Genomic DNA, 20,168 nt, shown 5'->3' with positions numbered 1-20,168 from the left:
GAAACAATGGACCTAACCTTCGATAAAGCCGTCCAGGTTGCGACAGCGATGGAGTTGTCAGAAAAGGACGCTCGTCAACTACACACGGGGACAGCGACGATCGAATATCTGGGTGCCAAGAGCAACAAAGGAGAGAAGAAGCAGCTACGGAAAAAGAAGCCATCCAAGGAGAAGAGCGAAAATAATGTCGGTAAACCTAATGTTCAAAAACCTGTTGTAAATGCGGGTACTAATATTTCTTGTTTTAGATGCGGTGGTAACCATTTTGCGAATAAGTGCTCTTTAGACCGTAGTATTAAATGCACTAACTGCGGGACATCAGGTCACCTGCGGAAAGTTTGTTTTGCAGCGAAACATGCGACTACGAATATAGTAGAGGAAATTGCGTTACTGGAACATACAGATCATCGTGAAAAATATTACGAGACATTTAGAATTGAAGGTAAATTACTGCGTTTCGAGGTAGATAGTGGAGCGGCAGTTTCGGTAATCAGTACAGATACCGTACAAAAGTATTTCCCGCATAAAAAGTTACAACCTACAAATGTACAATTAATCAATTTTTGCAAAACCTCGGTAAAAGTAGTCGGGATAATTTCAGTATCGGTCGCGTGGCGTGGCAATCTGGTCAATCTAAATTTGTACGTCTCTACCGTGAATCGCGAGCCTCTAGTGAGACGTGAATGGATTAGGCAATTACAATTGCAGCTTTCGATTAATACAATTAATGATACATGTGCTTCTATACAAACTAGATTACAAAAGATACTACAATGCTATCGCAATAAATTAAATACGGAATCTACAAAAATTAAGGGTTTTCAAGCTAAACTGACAGTAAAGGAGAATACAACTCCAGTATTTTTGAAACCACGAACTGTGCCTTTTAAGTTGTTTATGTTAGTAGAGGAGGAGTTGCAAGCACTAGTACGAGACGGAGTACTTGAGAAAGTAAATACATCGCGGTGGGCTACACCCATCGTGTCCGTACTTAAAAAAAATAATACAATAAAATACGCCTGTGTGGCGATTTTAGTATAACGATTAATCCTAACCTATTGGTGGATGAGCATCCTCTTCCTACCATCGACGAGTTATTCGCGTCAATGGCAGGAGGAACTAAATTTACAAAAATAGACTTGAAACAAGCCTACTTACAGTTAGAAGTTCGTGAGGAAGACCGCGAGTTAATAACGTTGAATACACATAAGGGTCTTTACAGGAGCACTAGGCTCATGTACGGTATTGCATCTGCACCTGCAATTTGGCAGCGGGAGATAGAGAATGTATTACAAGGAATTGACGGTGTTTCAGTTTTCTTGGACGATATTAGGATTACCGGTCCTAATTATGAGATTCATCTCAAACGTCTCGAACAGGTGTTGCAACGCCTAGCCAATGCTAATATACGTATCAACGAAGAGAAAAGTGAATTTTTCAAAGATAGCATAGAATATTGCGGATGCAGCGTCGATAAAGAAGGCATACATAAAACTGTTGGAAAAATGTAGGCAATTGACCAGATGCCACGACCCAAAAATGTAACAGAGTTACGTTCCTTTTTAGGAATGGTTAACTACTATGGCCGTTTCATAAATAATTTAAGTACAATTCTTACACCGTTGCATACCCTTCTACAGAAGGACATTCCGTTCAAATGGTCGCGTGATTGCGAGCGAGCTTTCCAAGAGGCTAAGCATCATTTTAAAAGCGACACAGTATTAGTACATTTCGATACGAAGTTACCGCTGATTCTTGCTACGGACGCGAGCCCTTACGGTGTCGGGGCAGTCCTATCGCTATCCCGATGGTACTGAGCGTGTTATACAATATGCGTCACAAACTTTAACGGGTACGCAGAAAAAGTACGCGCAAATAGACAGAGAAGCTTATGCGATAATATTTGGAATCCGAAAGTTCCATCAGTATTTATACGGGAGTAAGTTTACCCTCTACAGTGACCATCGGCCTTTAGTGCAAATTTTTTCACCTTCCAAGGCTTTACCTACGTACACAGCATTAAGAATGCAACATTATGCAATTTTTCTACAGGGATACACTTTCAAGATCAAATACAAGAATTCTAAGCTTAATGGTAACGCCGACTGTCTATCACGCTTGCTTATCGTTTGCAAATCTGCGGCAAAGTAGGATGTAGTGGATATCTACGAGTTGGAAATATTACAGGATATGCCAATCTCGGTAGACAGGTTAGCACGCGCTACTAACAAAGATATACAATTACGAGAGATATTAAATGCGTTACGAAATAAACAAAATTTTTCTTGCAAAATTACGTTTCAATATTAATCAGGCTGCGTTCAGTATACAACAGGACATACTTTTATGTAATGGAAAAATTGTTATACCGAGTTCAATGCGTGAACAATTATTGCGAGAGCTTCACAAGAGTCATTTTGGTATTGTCAAAATGAAGGCACTGGCGAGAAATTTATACTGGTGGCCTGGTCTCGATCGCGCTATTGAAGAAATAGCGAGAACTTGTAGTATTTGTAATACATACCGAAGCGATCTACCTAAAGTGGAGGTACACGAGTGGGAACCTGCAAAAGCATCTTTCGAGAGAGTACATGTTGATTTCGCGGGACCTTTTATGAATACGAACCTGTTCGTATTCGTAGATGCTTTTTCAAAATGGCCTTTCGTGTATCCAGTCAAGGATATGACCGCGAGTACGACTATTCGAGTATGCAAGGAAATTTTTACAAATTTCGGTTTGCCAGAAACAATGGTGATGGATAACGGACGTAACTTTAGATCGTCCGAATTCCTAAGATTCCTGACGACTTGTGGAATAAAACCTAAATTTACAGCACCTTATCATCCGTCTACCAACGGACAGGCTGAACGTTTTGTACAAACTGTAAAAAGTTCCTTACGAAAGATACTTACCGATCCGAGAAATAGAGGACTAAGTTTAGACGATGCATTACGTACTTTTCTCGTGCAATATAGAATAACCCCTCATTGCGTTACAGGGGTGGCTCCGGCTGAACGAATGTTCAAGCATCAAATGCGTTCACGTTTTACAGTTAACTTGTCAACGGAACCAAAAATTGTTACAAGGGTTAATGTAGATAAGAAGTTTCGAGAATTTTCGGTGGGGGAAACGGTGCGATGCCGCAATTATAGAGGTCCACTTAAGTGAAAACGCGGCGAAATTATCGATCGTACAGGGAAGTTACACTACCGAGTTAGACTAGATGACGGCCGAATTTGGGAACGGCATGTAGATCAACTTCTCCGTTCGGGGGAGTACAGGGATCACCCGGGAGAACCGGGAACAGAGATGGACGTGAATCCACCCGATGTGATGGAGGAGCGTAAGAACGCGGCAATGCCACAAAATGTTGGCGATGCAGAAGCACGGTTGCCGGCCGAACCGGCGGAAGGTCCACAACCTCAAATAGAGGAAGCAGTAGCTCCAGAGCCTGTGCAAAGTACTTCCGGAGCGAAATAGAAGGCCGCCAGCGTGGTTGGCAGATTACCGTTAGTGCGAAGACGTCCTAGCGTATAACTCCCTTTCACGGAGGGAAGAGTGTTGTTTGATTACATATAGTTCAAATAACCGCGCGTATTAGAGTTGCGGCGCCACTACGGGCGCGACCAATGAGTAGCGTAGAACGGCGATCGTCGGTTGTGGACTCGCCGATTACCGCGCGGGTGTTTCCGGAACACACACGAACGAAGACACGAACGAATACACACGTGCCTTGTCGTGCTCTCCGATATTGTACGCGTCAGCGAATAAAGTAAAGTGTTAAGAAGCATTCACTCGAACTTATTTACCAGCACCTATACAACAATATACATATTAATAAAATTCGTTTTACTATAAATGTTAGAGATTGCGCTACTCTTGCCGGAAATCGCGTTTGATTGCATGTCGGTGCTCGCTCGCCTTCAGCAATATTCACGGAAATCGCATTACAATTAGTCGTGTTAATGTTCAATATAGCATGGATCTTTCTATCATTCGCCTTCCGGAAAGTTCGCTGACTTTCGCTCGGCAACAATAAAGTCAAGTAACCGCTCCTACACAAAGGAAAGATCCATGCTGTAAACATAGCGATCGAAAACACGTAACAATCACTTCGCATCGTCAAATGAAAACCGTGACGTAAGCACGATGACGTAGGCCGCCAATGGCCAATCACCCTCTCGAAATTATTTGGTGATTAGCCTGGAGGGAGCCTCGTCTCGGAGGTGATAAAAGACCGCCGCCGCGCCGCGGAATCGCTCTCGTTCGCAGATCACACGCCTAGTATATCTTTATACGACCGCTTGTACACCGCTTAACGCCGCTTTTCGCGTAGCAATTCGCATTCGCTCGCTTAATAGCTTTCGCCGCTTTTGCCGTGCTAATTTCTGCGCGCGCTACCGCTCACGGCTTTTCGCCTGAAAAGGATCTCTGTAAATAATTGTACATACTCAGACTTTGACTAGACTTTATTTTTCTGCATTTTCTGTACTTGCTTTTTTTGTGGTCGTCTCGTTACCTCGCGCTATCCCGCGCTACCGCGCGCTCTCGAACAATAAAAAATCATTATTGCAACCTTCCCGTTAATTTTTTTCAGGAAAAGGAAGGAAGAACAATCGTGTTAATATAGAATGACATTAATCGATGGATTCATCGAATTAGTTTCCTCACGGCCTCCTTAAATTTAAAAATGTAGCGACTTCATAGAACTCAATCCTACTCATGTAGGATTAGTTGTGTATATATGTACATATGTAGCCTGTAAGATATAGGTTATAGCATGGAAGATTAGAATATGTTATTGTAATTGAGTAGTTTCTCGATCTAGTCTGCTTTTGATATTATTTTTTACGAGCAATCTGGTTCGATCTAGTCTGTATAAATTTATCCTTCATTATGCCTAAACGACCACAGCTGAGCTGTGATGATTTATATAATCTTTTCAAACATTGGAATTTTTTGAAAGATGGCAAATATCTACCATATAATGATCGGATTTGGCAGGATGCATCTCACGTAACAGATAATAAAATGAGTAAGGATCACATTTATCAATATATTACACAAAATCGTGGAATGATTAATAAGAATTCAGTAACAGGATTATCGTATCGTATCCATGGTGAACAGCTGCCAAAAATTCCCAAAAAATCCAAAAAATGCAATAAAGATCAATTGAATTGGTCAATGAAAGTGCCAAAAAAACATCACAAAGATTTACAAGATTTGAGACAAAATATTCATTTGAGCTGTAAAGAATGGAATAAACTAGGAGTTCAATTAAAGGAATATAAGAAAAAGACATATGAAGTTTTAGAACCCGGTTGGTGTGACAAAATTTATTATACGATTTATGAAAATCTTAAATTGCCATGTGCCTTCAGTTTCAAGAATGCCAAAATTGACAGAACTACAGGGGGGCCATTTTTAACTATAAAAGGCCAATGTACTGAATGTAATACAGAAATTCATTTATATAGTCTAACTAAACCAACTGCTGACGGAATTGATTTTCATATATCGACTCTGGATACGCGGGAAATTATTCACACGAAAAAACGGCAACTTCGAAGAGATAGAAGAAGACAGGTGGCTGAAGAGCTGAAAGAAAAGTCGGCCTACTTATGGCAACGTGAAGCTGCGCACAAGCGTATGGATTATGGCGATAATATACCTGCTGATTTATATTCATCTGAAGTCCTGCGTAAAGTGATACAAGAAACAATTGAAAAAGAACTAGGATTAAAATCTGGAGAAAATCCGATTCTTTCCCTGTTTAAATTAGCACAATCTCCTGAATATGCGGGAAGTATTAGAGCAATATCTCTTCATAAAGCATTTATCATGTATTGGTTACCGGAACAAATTACATTGTATAACTTGTTCTTAAAAAATGACAAAGTAGGTGCCATTAGTATTGATGCAACTGGTAGTCTTACAAAACCGCTACCAACAGCTGATGGTTCAAAGAGTATCATTTATTTATATCAAGCTGTGACAGGTTATAATGGTAAAATACTTCCGTTATTTCAAATGATATCCGAAAAACATGACGCAAATACGTTGTGCTATTGGATACGAGAATGGTTGTGCTCAGGTGCTAAAATTCCAAAAGAAGTTGTTATAGATTATTCTATGGCACTTTTAATTGCTTGTTCGTTGGCATTTAATCAGTGCAGTCATCAAGAATATTTGGATGAATGCTTCCGTCAAATATTTTCATCAGATACATATTTGAAAAGAATGTGTCTTTTGCGCATCGACATCGCTCATCTAATAAAAATGATTACTCGATGGCCATGTTTTTCCAAAGATCTGCCTTACATAAAGGATTTTTTTTATACGATGTGTTGCATTATTAACTCTTCAAACAGACGTTAAAAAATTTGAAAATCTGTTACTGGCCGTGTTGATTGTGGCTTATTCCTCAAAAATTGATGAAAATAATGACACTGATCTTTGGTTTAAATCACGAGAGGAGCTTTTGAAATTTATGAAAACTGGTCTTGATACCTGGACACCAAATGATGATGATTCCAGAGATGACATTTTTGTAAAAGTAAATGATTTGAATCGTGATACTGATGAAAATTATGAGAATGATAACAGACGTCCAATTATTAACTTTATAAAAAACATTGAGAAGAAAAGTCAGGAAAATATAACATCAACAGGAGTTCCTAATAAATATGCATAAGTTTTGGGAAGAAGCTTATAGAATTATCAAAAGAATTTGTTTTGTGGACTCATATTATGCCAAACCTTTATCGTAAAAATAAATATCATGAGACCGACGAAATTGAGAGAGCATCTTCGACACGCAGTGAAAAATATTTTAAAGATGTTAAAAATTTTATTCTGCAGAAAAAAAAGCTTAGGGTTGATAAGGTTGTAATCCAGCATTTAAAAGTTCTAAGTGGTACTGTTAACTTGTTAGCACCGAATAAACACGTCAGTAACTTAATGCGACCGCTCTCCCCAAGGGCGATCGTGCGTCAGCGTGGGTCACCGCGTATGATCATCGAGAGGATGGTGGAGCCACCGAGCATCGCGAGCGACAGCGACGCGCCTCCGAGACGGGGAGGCGACCGACCGCGGGACATGCCCGCGATCTCATCGGTCGACTCGGCCGCAACCGATAGCGGTGAGTTACCCACGGGCAGTCCGGTGATACCGATACAGCCGCCCATATTCTGGGTACCAACGCCCCTCGGGGAAGTCGACCAGCCGTCAGACGATTTCCTCAGCCCGTCGAGCGGCGACGAGGAGACGGAGTAGGACGACGAGGCGCATGGCGGATCGTGAGCCACGGCTGATTTGATTAGTCGCAATGGAGAGGAATTTTCCCGTTTTGTTTTCTTTTTGTTTTTTCTCCCAATCTCGCCATTTGATTTGGCTCACTTTTGTGACGATCTCGGCAATAATGGAGGATTCACACTGAGTCCGGCGTCCGACGTACGACGTCCGACGTCCGACGTCCAATTGGTCGTACGTTAAAAGCAGTTCAAATTGTGCACGATCAGCACGTACGATTAGTAATCGGATCCTGTATACGAATATCAAAGTATAACCTAAACACAAAAAGAATTTTGAAAGCGTTTAAAATGGATATTTTAGGGCTTTTAAGAAAGAAAAGAAAACTGTTAAATTTGTTATTGAAGATAAATTATTTGCAGAGAATAAATCAAATAAGAAATAAAAAAAAAATCTAACTAGCACAGTAAACAACTGTGCCGCAAACACGTAGAACTACGTCTACTGCACAGTATGGGCACAGCAACAACTGTGCCGCAATCAACACGTAGCACTACGTCAACTGTCAATGATGATGATTGACGTGATCAAGGAAGGCCAAGGCCCACACCGGGATGTAGCGCCGAGTTCATCATCAGTGACAGTTGACGTAGTTCTACGTGTTTGCGGCACAGTTGTTACTGTGCCTGTTTGATTTATATTTTTGTTTATTTTTTAAGCAACAACGTAGAACTACGTCAACTGTCACTGATGATGAACTCGGCGCTACATCCCGGTGTGGGCCTTGGCCTTTCTTGATCACGTCAATTATCATCATTGACAGTTGACGTAGTGCTACGTGTTGATTGCGGCACAGTTGTTGCTGTGCCCATACTGTGCAGTAGACGTAGTTCTACGTGTTTGCGGCACAGTTGTTTACTGTGCTAGTTAGATTTTTTCAAACATAAATTTATTTTAAAGAAATAAAACAATAAATGTTTTTCTATATTTACTTTTATGTCAGAAAACATAAGATACTCATATAATTCAAGTTAAAATGCCCACGTATTTTAAAGCGTATTTGTGTTTGTGAATGAGTGTGTGTGTGTGTGTGTGTGAGTGTGTGTGTGTGTGTGTCTTAAAACATATTTGTGTTTGTGAATGAGTGTGTGTGTGTGTGTGTATGTATTTGTGTGTGTGTGTATTTGTGTGTGTGTGTTTTTGTTTGTGTGCACGCGCGGGCGAGTGTATATAGGGGTGTGCGTGCGTACATGCATATTTATGCAAAATTAAATATTTTTCTTCAAAACCATGCTTAATATTTTGTCAATCCTCTTTATTATTCTTATCGCTGAACTCTAAATTTTAATTTGTGTGTGTGTGTGTGCGTGTGCGCGCGCGCGCGTGTGTGTGTGTGTGTGTGTGTGTGTGTGTGTGTGTGTGTGTGTGTGTGTGTGTGTGTGTGTGCGCGCGCGCGTATATGCTACTATATCTAAACGGTAAAAATAAAGAGTTCGGACTCGTTTTATCATAAATAGGAACTTCTTACGCTTTAAAATGAGATGTCAACATTTATTTTTATCAACGTCGCCTAAACTTCTTAAAGCGTATTTGTGTTTGTGAATTAGTGTGTGTGTGTGTGTGTTTTTGTTTGTGTGCACGCACACACCATGCTTAATATTTTGTAAATCCTCTTTATTATTGTTATTGCTGAATTCTATATTTTGATTTGAGAGTATGTGTGTGTGTGTGTGTGTGTGTGTGTGTTTGTGCGTGTATGTAAGGGTGTACGTACGTGAATACGTGTGCGCAAAATTAAATATTTTATCTTAAAAACCATGCTTATTATATGTATAAATTAATTTAAGAATATTTTATGTATAAAATAGCCGAGAAGGTAATAAAGCTATTTCTCTCTCTCTCTCTCTCTCTCTCTCTCTCTCTCTCTCTCTCTCTCTCGGGAGTTCTTAAGCTTTAAATTGAGATGTCAATGATTACTCTACGATTATTAGTTTCGAAGATATAAACGTTCAAAGTGTGACATGTTTTCGTTGCATCTACAAGAAATTTAACTAAACTTTCTAACGCTACTGTATCTAAACGGTAAAAAATAGAGAGTTCGGACTTGTTTTATCATAAATGGGACTTCTTAAGCTTTAAAATGAGATGTCAATGATTACTCTACGATTATTAGTTTCGAAGATATAAACGTTCAAAGTGTGACATGTTTTCGTTGCATAGTCGCGTTCAATTGTTTCATCCGTGGGTACCCTCCCTACCGCGGAGAAAGACGTAGTTCTACGTCAAAAGAGAAAAAGAGTATGGATTAGAGCATGTATTCTTGGACGAGAAAATAGAGGTGAAGTTTCAAGATTGGTGCAAGAAATGCGTTTTTGGGACGTGGTTTGGTATTATAATTATACACGAATGATGCCTGATTCTTTCGATGAATTACTTAATTTAATTGAACCAATTATACGAAAACCAGAAACAAACTGTCGAAAACCAATTCCACCTGCTATCCGGCTGTTAATAACCTTGCGGTATGTTGACATTATATATTATTATGTATTTTATCCTGTCAATAGAATATATTTTTATTTGTATATATATTTTTACTTTTATAATGTTAATATAGATTTGCAGATACTTAGCATCTGGTGATTTAATGTCATCACTCGCAATGTCATATCGTTTAGGTAAATCTACTGTTTCTGGTATAATTCAAGAGGCATGTAAAGCTATTTGGGAGACTTTACAACATGGTGTTTTATTTCAACCCTCTCAACAACGATGGAAGGAGATAGCAGATGATTTCTCTAGAAAATGGAACTTTCCGCATTGTATAGGAGCTATCGATGGGAAGCATGTTGTAATACAGGTATGGCATATTAAAATTTTTGCATACTTTCATCTATATCAGATAAATTTTATCTATATTTAAAATAAACATTTTTTACAGGCACCACCACATGCAGGGTCGACTTTTTATAATTATAAAGGGCAACACAGCATTGTTCTCATGGCGGTAGTATCAGCATCTTATGAGTTTTTAATGGTCGATATTGGTGCCCAAGGAAGGCATCATGATGGAGGAATTTTCAAAGGATCTATTATGGGACAGCGATTTGAAAATAGACAAATGGAGTTACCACCTCCATGTCCGCTGTCAAATTCTAATATTCCTGTTCCATATATGCTTGTGGGTGATGCTGCTTTCCAACTTAATGAATATACTCTTAGACCATATCCCGGTAATCGATTGAATAGAATCAGAGAAATATTTAATAAAAGACTGAGTCGAGCCAGGCGTGTTGTGGAAAATGCGTTTGGCATTATGGCTAGTAAATGGAGAATTTATAGGAAACCTATTAATGCATCACTAAAAACAATTGAAAGCATAGTTAAAGCAACCGTCTGCATTCATAATTTTTTATTATCAACGCCACATTATGCAAATAGTATTAATATGTGTCAACATTTTGTACAAGAAAATGCAACTGCTTTTGAAGATATTCGTTCAATGGGAAGTAATACACACTCGCAATTAGCAGCACAGATTAGAGATATATTTGCTCAATATTTTGTAGAAGAAGGCTCTGTACCTTGGCAAGATGCATATGTGTTAAATGCATCTACATAAAGCAATTTAATGTTATATTTTAAGAATCATAGCAATTACAAAATATTATATCTTTTTAGTATAAGTTGTATAAAAATAAATGTACACACATACAGGAAATAAATATAAATGTTTTTTCTCTGAATAATATTTATTATAATTTTTTAAATCCTTTTCATACATAATTATATATCTTAATGTAACATTTGTTATGTAATAAATTTTATTATATAAAATTTATAATAATATAAACGAAATTTATATAATATAAAATTTATGTATGAATTTTTAACAAAACTTTTGGTTTTCTTTAAATGCAAATTATACCGCAAAGAAATTAATATAGTTTCTTGCTTTTAATGTCGTAATTCAACATTTTTGCAATGAATCAAAAGCTTTTAAAATAAAGAACTCAGTTATATAAACTTTAACTTAATACGGGTTTTGTACGCTTTGATGAAAAAACTGAGTTAAATAAACTTAATACAGTTTTGCTATGTTCATTTGAACATAGTTACATAAGATTAACCACATTATATACTCTACGTAATATAATTGTACGTTTGCCTCTTTTAAAATTATTGTAATTGTAAAATCATAAAAAAATAGAGCTTGCAAACCTTGAACATAAACAATAAACTCATAAACAATAAACTCATATAGTCTCATCTTTGGTTTTTCAATTTTTGATAATTAGATGTACGGATATTTTTCACTTATCTTGAAATTCAAATACAAATGATAATATTTTTCTTTGACATTTTGTAAAGTCATCCTGTGATAATGTACGAAGCTGTGTTGTTAAATAATTACAAAAAGTTATCACTGGATCAGATTTTGTAGCGTTTATAGACTTATCTGTCACTCTTATTTCTGACAATACAGATTGCTGAAGTAATGACAAGTCATCATTCTCTTTGTTAGTATTTATACGTCGTTTCTTTCCTGCTTGCAGATATACACATACATGCACACATAAATATATAAGTAATTGGAATATATGTATAGAAAATATTAGGAATACAATATTCATATAGATTTTATAAGTTAAAACATTCATACCTGACATTTGAAAATTTGTCGTACCTATATTCTTGCAACTGGTATTCGGTATCTGTATATTTTTTAATATTTCAGATTTTTCTCTCTTTATGGATGGATTTTTCTTTTGTTGTGTTAGTGAATAATCTGATGTTACCGATCTGCGTTGATTAGCATAATCAACATTTTATTGCTCGATATAATGTTTATCACTATTAGTACTGCAAGATGCAGGTGGTTGTATGTTACTGAATGTCCTGAAAATTAATTAATTTAAACATCTTACTTAAAGTCTATCATATAATAATATTATTTACGAACTTTCTACGCGTTACTGTTGGTCTCAAAAATCCTAGCAATTCGAAATATGGCCATGATACTAGTTTAGCCTTAGCTTCAGCACCGCTTCCACTTGGAATATATTTTTGCTGTTCGCTTAATTTCCTGACGTAAGTATCTCGTAAATTACGCCACTTACAAGGGAACGGTCGGAAGTGTCCCTACCCGATTTGGATGCGCTTTGGATATGTTGTTGAGCATAAAAAAAAACAGACTCGTATTTTTTTTTGCGGCGTATCTCGACGTTTAGGGGTTGAAAAAACCCCTAAAAAATAACGACCGATTTGGATGCGCTTTGGATATGTTGTCGAGCATCAAAAAACATTAGACACGGGTTTTTTTTTGCTGCTTATCTCGACGTTTAGGGGTTGAAACAACCCCTAAAAAATAACGACCGATTTGGATGCGCTTTGGATATGTTGTCGAGCATAAAAAAACATTAGACACGGGTTTTTTTTTGCTGGTTATCTCGACGTTTAGGGGTTGAAACAACCCCTAAAAAATAACGGATTTTATAGTTTTTAGCGAATATCTTCGAAAATATAAGGCGTATGAAAAAAAGTTTGGTACAAAAGGTTTATGGCTTTTTGTGCTCTTTACAATGGCGTAATCAGATTTTTCAAATTTGTCACATTTTTTAATTTAACCCCACTCCCACTTATTATTTTTGCCAAATATAACAATTTTTCCAACGCAAATTTAAGAGCGTCAAATGCCAAATACATCTATGTGTATTTTTATTATGATACCATTATTAGATTTTTGGCAAGACGAGATGATATGTGGTATAGGCGTCGCGCTGTAGGTAGGTGTTGCGTTATTTCTGTTCAGTTGCGCCGTACGCTTAAAAATTTCCATTACTATATACTACGACATAATATGCGATGAAAGTCCAAGCAGAGGAAAAGATATCACATCATCCGAAGTTCAAATGGCGCGTGCGCAAAACAGTGTTATAAATACGCGTCGAAGTAAATTGTTGTGAGCGCACAACGGTATAATTATTCATTAATGTGATCTTACAATTCGGCGGTATTTATAATGTCGGAGTCGACATTCCGTTGCTAGTCTAGGACTCTCGAAATAGCGTTAACCTTTCGCTGTCAGTGCCTTGCGCTGGTCTTTGCATCAGCGCTTTCGGTCATCCCGGAGTTGAAATGGAAATTTTTAAGCGTACGGCGCAACTGAACAGAAATAACGCAACTCCTACCTACAGGGCGACGCCTATACCACATATCATCTCGTCTTGCCAAAAATCTAATAATGGTATCATAATAAAAATACACATGGATGTATTTGGCATTTGACGCTCTTAAATTTGCGTTGGAAAAATTGTTATATTTGGCAAAAATAATAGGTGGGAGTGGGGTTAAATAAAAAAATGTGACAAATTTGAAAAATCTGATTACGCCATTGTAAAGAGCACAAAAAGCCATAAACCTTTTGTACCAAACTTTTTTTCATACGCCTTATATTTTCGAAGATATTCGCTAAAAACTATAAAATCCGTTATTTTTTAGGGGTTGTTTCAACCCCTAAACGTCGAGATAAGCAGCAAAAAAAACCCGTGTCTAATGTTTTTTGATGCTCGACAACATATCCAAAGCGCATCCAAATCGGTCGTTATTTTTTAGGGGTTTTTTCAACCCCTAAACGTCAAGATACGCCGCAAAAAAATACCGAGCTGTTTTTTTTTATGCTCAACAACATATCCAAAGCGCATCCAAATCGGGTAGGGACACTTCCGACCGTTCTAGTATTCGCAGTACCTGGATGTAAATCTTAAAAAAGAAAAAAGACAATATCCATATATAGCAATTCTAAAAATATAAAAATTTCTAATTAATATATATAAAGACCGTTAAGATATACAATCAATAGACAAAGGAAAGAGCCATTTACGGTCCAAGCTTGGATCTTAGGTAGCTTAATAATGTTTCTATATATGATACGAGTATTTACTAAACTAATATGTTGGAAAATACGCGTATAATATAGAAATATTATTAAGCTACTTGAGATCCAAGCTTGGACCGTAAATGGCTCTTTCCTTTGTCTATTAATTAGAAAAATATATACTTTCCTTCTTTTCTGCAAAAATTGAACAACTTACTTAATATTTCATCAATCTCTGACCATAAAAATTTAGTCACAGTTGGACCTCGTTTTTCATATGGTAAAATACTGTCCCACAATGGTGCCCGCTTAAAGACTTCATTAATTAATTCTTCTATATTCTGGACTTCTTTAAACAGAGGAGTTTCTTCAATTGGTGATGTCATCAAATTTGAATCTTCATCAGCGTTTGTATCCAGCAATTTTGAATCTTCATCAGAGTTTGCATCCAGCAATTCACACACATGATCATCTTCCATTACATATAAGCCACAATCTACGCAAAGCTTGTACTAAAATGTGATAAATTAAATGTTATATACACTAATTTATTAAATAATATAAATGTACAAAAAAATGATAAAACATACATAACCTAGAATACTTTTAAATACATTTTATATTAAGCTTTATTAATTACCATATTGTCATCCATTATGTAATCAAAATCCTTCTTAATAAATATTCTTCTTAATCCTTTTTTCTCCTCTTCTTCTGATAAACTACACGACGTGCTTGTCTGTCTGTCGTACGTCGTACGAAAAACTTGACAAACATTTCGTACGACGAGCAGCATCGTACGATGAAAATGTCACGTGATACACTCTCTAGAAATCGAGCTCTCCTATTGGATATCGGATGTCGTACGTCGGACGCCGGACTCAGTGTGAATCCTCCATAAGATTCCGAGACTAGGTTAAGTTAGTGAGTAAGCCCTGCGTGCCCATATGGCGTTGAGTTCACCGAGCGCGGTTAGCCGAAACGGCATAAGGCAGAATAAGTTACGTATAACGAGTCGCTGTGTGTGACCGTACGAGATTTATTTTCAGTTTTTTGACGGTTCATTGGTTTGAGACATTTTAGTTTAACGCGCGAAGGTCAGCGTGACAATTCGCGCAAATAGTAGGTGGACCGCAACAATCTCCAGGAAGAAAGGTTTGGAGGAGCATCAGCCGGACCTGGTACACGCGCCCGCAGGGTCGGCGCCGTCGGCGGAGCACTAATTCAAAAAGGGGACCTCTTCCCCAGGAACAAAGGCCCGCATCCATCTCACAGGAACCTGGGACACCCTCCCAGGGGGTCGGCGTCGTCGCAAGGCAAAATCCCTGGGAGAATGTCTTTCCCCAGGAACAAAAGCCAGGGCCCGTCTCAGAAGGACCTGGGACGCCGCCTATAGGGTCGGCGTCAATGCCCGACCACCAAAAAGGTACCTGGGCATCTTCCGCAGGAAGTCGGCACGGAATCCTGTTCGGGGGCATCTCCAAAGGGGTGCGCACAGGTCAGCGTCAACGGCCGACGATCAAGAGTGCACCCGGACATCTTCTACAGGAAGTCGATCCGGAATCCTGTTCAGGGGCATCTCCCAAGAGGTGCGCGCAGGTCGGCGTCAACGGTCGACGATCAGAAGTGCACCCGGACATCTTCCGCAGGAAGTCGGTCCGGAATCGTCATCGGGGGTACCTTCGAGGCGATGCGCGCGGGTCGGCGTCAACGGCGCAACAAGGAGGAAAAAGGTGAAAACCTGGTGTAGCGGTGCCGACAGAAGAAGGTCCATACATGGTACTACGCGTGGAAATTTCCACCCGGGAGCGTCCGAAAGGGGGACAAGCGTGACAATCACGCGCGACGATGTGGAAGCGCGTGCGAAAACATGTAAAAACCGAAAGAGAAAGTTGTGACGTCACGGCGAACGACGAAAACAACCCGAGAGTAGGGATGGTTCGGCATGGTGGGGAGCCAGCGCGAGATAGGCGGCTCTAGGGATGGGCGATATTAAAAAAAAGCATCGACATTCAAATAATCGATTAACAAAAATAATGGTTTTTAAAAATCGATTATATCAGAAAAAATCGATAATAATCGATTTATTTCATTAATATTGAAATATAAGCACAAAAACAACGTAATAGAGAATTCACATCGCATTTAAGCTGTGTTCGGAAACATCACTCGAGTACTTCCGTGTATCACGTTATCCTTGCTGTTCACCAAATGGTATAAACAAGGATAAAATGATACACAAAGGTACTCGAGCGACGTTTCCAAACGAAGCCTTAAGGGCCATCTACAATGAGTCGGAGTCACAAGAGTCGTAAGAAATTGACCAATCACAGTTCATTATTCTTCGACCGCAAGGAGAATAATAGACTGTGATTGGTCAATTTCTTACGACTCTTACGACTGCGACTCATTGTAGATGGCCCTTAAGGCCCGTTCCACAATACGTCATATGTCGCTATCGGGTGTCGGAACGTAGCCGATGGTCCAATGAGGAAAATCCGTTTCCGAAAAAGAAATTCTCTCATTGGACCATCGGCTACGTTCCGACACTCGATAGCGACATACGACGTGTTGTGGAACGGGCCTAAGGCTGATATTACATACATGCGACAACGACATTGCCTGCGTTCGTTTTCTTCCACTGGGAACATATACTATATTAAAAATCTATAATATACGTAACGTACCCTATAGATTTTTAGTATAGTACATGCTCCCAGTGGGAGAAATTGGGAGAAAACGAACGCAGGGATTGAGTCTTGTTACACGGCGGCCGTTATACGGGTTTAGTAACATCCATAGTTATAACTACCGATGTAAAATGTCGTATAAACGCTAGTTACATCCGGTTTTATAACAGCAGTTGTTATTACTCTACATATCCCTTCGTGTAAACGAGCATACGTTATAAGAAGTTACAACTACAGATGTTACTAAACCCGATTAACGGCGCCGTGTAAAGCCTTGTGTACACGATACTAGAAATCGGTCCGAGTTTCGGTTTAAGCCAATCAACTTGCAGCTCTTACAGAAAAGCAGCAGTTTCATTGGCTTAAACCGAAACTCGGACCGATTTCTAGTATCGTGTACACAAGGCTTAACAGCGGTCATTGTCGGAAGTAGTGATTGGCTGAGAGATAGAAAATTTCTAGAGACTCGAGAAATTTTCTATCCCGCAACCAATCGCAACGTCAAACGATGTCGTTGTCGAATGTAATGTAAATTTAGCCTTAGGGTGCTATTTCATTTGTCGTACGACAATTCGTCTACAGACGATTCCGAGTCTCGACATCGAACTCGCGAAACTCATGTTCGACCGTTAGACGCCGTGCCGTCGTAAGCGGTGAGATCCCGACGACGGGCAGAGGCGCCGTACGGCAAACCGGGCTCGTGCGACGACCGGACCGCGAGGACCGGCCGCCTAGTAGTGTGTCACATTGTTTTGAGCCTTTCGACTCACGAGACTCCTAGAGATATCATTGCCACCTTTGACTAGAGAGGATACGGCCTTAGAGGCGTTCAGGCATAATCCCACGGATGGTAGCTTCGCACCACCGGCCGCTCGACCGAGTGCGTGAACCAAATGTCCGAACCTGCGGTTCCTCTCGTACTGAGCAGGATTACTATCGCAATGACTGGTCATCAGTAGGGTAAAACTAACCTGTCTCACGACGGTCTAGTACCAGTTTCACAAGTGTCGGTTAACTTTTAATCTTAGATTAACTCACTCTTCGTCTCTTTCTAAGGGGGACGTTAGAAGGAGACAAAGAGTGAGTTAATCTAAGATTAAAAGTTAACCGACACTTGTGAAACTGGGCCTTAATCGGGTTTAATTACATCCGTAGTTGTTAGGCAGACCAATCACAGCTATTCCATTCTTCTGAAAAATGGTTACGATTGGTCTCCCTAAAGCCCGTATCAGACTACGGATTGGGATTGAGATTGGATTGAAATTTAATCAATCAGAATAGAGAAAACTGATCTCAAGTTTAGTAAACTTTGCTCTGATTGGTCAAATTTCAATCCAATCTCAATCCCAATCCGTAGTCCGATACGGGCATAACAACTATGGATGTTATTAAACCCGATTAATGATGCCGTGTAAACAAAGTCAGTGATACTACCTTTATGTAAAAACATGCGCGCATATGTGATTTACGGAAACCAGCCATAACGTAATTATTTTTATAACGTTATGAAAATATTTAATTGTGTTAATTGGTCAATAATAAAAAAAACAGTGTATTAACAAAATTATATTTTTGGTATAAAGTGTGTGCGAGTGTGTGTAAAACATATATTTATATTGAATAAAATTGTACATATAAAAATGTCATACAAAAAATGAATATTTTGAGAAATGTATTGCATACAGATAAAAAAAGGATAAATGATTATATTAAAAAATAAGGACTGTAGTTAGATATGTTTGCAATAAATTATACAAAAAAATTATCATTTTTATGAAATAATATGTACTGCAAAATGTGAGGAACATTAATTATGTATCATTTTCTTTACATATAATGAATAATTATAATAATTTTGACAGAAATTTACTTTTTAGATATAATAATACATTATATTGCTATAATTTTATTATTAATTATATTTAACATTATACTAAAATTATTTCTAAACAACTAATCTAAGATATATAAAGTACAATAACGTTATACCATTAAAGGGCCGATTTCATCAATGTCGATTAGCTTTAACTTTGAATCAAATCATATATATTTATTTTTTTCTCTTGAACTTGTCTGAAAGAGATACAGATATAGCTTAACTCAAGATTAAAATTAACCAACGTTGGTGAAATCAGTCTTAATTAAGAGTATTAAATAAAAGGTAAGCCATTAGCGCGATTGAAATTAATCATTAAGTTACAAGATAACTTAATTTAATTCAAATAAATTTGCTATTAATTGCAAAAAATCACTAGAACAATGTAGGTACATACATATAATAAAAGAAACAAAATGTTGTGTTTGTCGCAAGCAATCATAATGCTCTTAAATAAATTCGCTATTAATTGCGAAAAATCACTAGAGCAATGCATGTACATATATAATAAAAGAAACAAAATGTATTTATCGCAAGCCATCATAATGCACTTAAATAAATTCGCTATTAATTGCGAAAAATCACTAGAACAATGCAGGTATACATATAATAAATGAAAAAAATGTTGTGTTTGTCGCAAGCAATCATAATGTTCTTAAATAAATTCGCTATTAATTGCGAAAAATCACTAGCCCAGTAAACAAAATTTTGTTTCATCAACATTGCAGTAACGTTATATTTAAGCTGTGCGACTTTCTTTGTGTCGTTCCAGAAACGTTTTTGCAACGTTGCCACAACCAAAAATGTCCTCACGCATTTTCTCTTCATATGGAACGTTGTATTTGTAACGTTTATGAAACGTTTGTAAAACATATATAAAACGTCACTGAAAAGTTTGTTTGCAACGTTCCATTTGCAACGTTTGTGAAATGTTTGTAGAACATACACAAAACATCACTGAAAAAGTTTACCTGCAACGTCCCATTTGCAACGTTTGTAAAACGTTTGATAAACTTATGTAAACCGTTATTGTGAAGTTGCACAATGTTCCACATGAAACGTTTCTTAAACTTTGCTAAGCATACAGTGTCGGGTTGTTATTGCCAAAACCGGAGATAACTCCATTTTTCCATTATTTGAGTTAAAAAAGATGACATTTTTTGTGACATTTATTTTCCTGCAAAAAATAATTAACAAATACATTTTTATTAATTATTTTCTACAAGCAGAATAAATGTCACAATACATGTCATCTTTTTTAACTGAAATAATGGAAAAATGGAGTTATCTCTGGTTTTGGCAGCAACATTTTAATTAATTGTATAAGCTATTGATATACATTATATACATATATTTTTATTCAATATAATTTGCACTTATAAACTACATTTTATATATATTTTATATATCTTACACTTTTTATATTTAAATTTTTAAATATAATTGCATAAAGGTTACTTAAAATACGAA

The 20,168-nt window shown here is 37.7% G+C and overlaps 2 protein-coding genes across 2 annotated transcripts; one reads left to right on the top strand and one right to left on the bottom strand.

The window, feature by feature from the left end:
* The first annotated feature begins 3,310 nt into the window (after nt 1–3,310).
* Nucleotides 3,311–10,980, top strand: LOC139782382 (uncharacterized). The gene is made up of 6 exons (XM_071721405.1): nt 3,311–3,461; nt 6,376–6,560; nt 6,866–7,198; nt 9,476–9,777; nt 9,881–10,115; nt 10,197–10,980. The coding sequence occupies exons 1-6, from the start codon at nt 3,311–3,313 to the stop codon at nt 10,875–10,877; spliced, it is 1,887 nt and encodes a 628-aa protein (XP_071577506.1). The 3' UTR covers nt 10,878–10,980.
* A 262-nt stretch (nt 10,981–11,242) lies between these two features.
* On the bottom strand, nt 11,243–14,868 carry LOC139782384 (uncharacterized). Its single transcript, XM_071721408.1, has 5 exons — nt 14,773–14,868; nt 14,350–14,644; nt 13,986–14,017; nt 12,219–12,370; nt 11,243–12,154 (listed from the first exon to the last, which is right to left on the bottom strand). The coding sequence occupies exons 1-5, from the start codon at nt 14,785–14,787 to the stop codon at nt 12,085–12,087; spliced, it is 564 nt and encodes a 187-aa protein (XP_071577509.1). The 5' UTR covers nt 14,788–14,868; the 3' UTR covers nt 11,243–12,084.
* Nucleotides 14,869–20,168: the final 5,300 nt, after the last annotated feature.

The sequence above is a fragment of the Temnothorax nylanderi genome, unplaced genomic scaffold, assembly GCF_030848795.1.
Source record: "Temnothorax nylanderi isolate EJ_2023f unplaced genomic scaffold, tnyl_v1.0 TNYL_tig0407_pilon, whole genome shotgun sequence".
NCBI lineage: Eukaryota > Metazoa > Arthropoda > Insecta > Hymenoptera > Formicidae > Temnothorax > Temnothorax nylanderi.
Note: the sequence above shows the minus strand (reverse complement) of the source record. Positions and strands in the feature narration are given on the sequence as shown.

Coding starts and splice junctions, on each gene's coding strand:
- LOC139782382 (XM_071721405.1), top strand. CDS start 3,311: ATGGACGTGAATCCACCCGATGTGATGGAGGAGCGTAAGAACGCGGCA. Junction 3,462..6,375: donor AGCTCCAGAGCCTGTGCAAA/GTACTTCCGGAG, acceptor CTCTTCAAACAG/ACGTTAAAAAATTTGAAAAT. Junction 10,116..10,196: donor GGAAGCATGTTGTAATACAG/GTATGGCATATT, acceptor CATTTTTTACAG/GCACCACCACATGCAGGGTC.
- LOC139782384 (XM_071721408.1), bottom strand. Junction 12,371..13,985: donor GTACTGCGAATACTAGAACG/GTCGGAAGTGTC, acceptor TTCCCTTGTAAG/TGGCGTAATTTACGAGATAC. Junction 12,155..12,218: donor CCAACAGTAACGCGTAGAAA/GTTCGTAAATAA, acceptor ATTAATTTTCAG/GACATTCAGTAACATACAAC.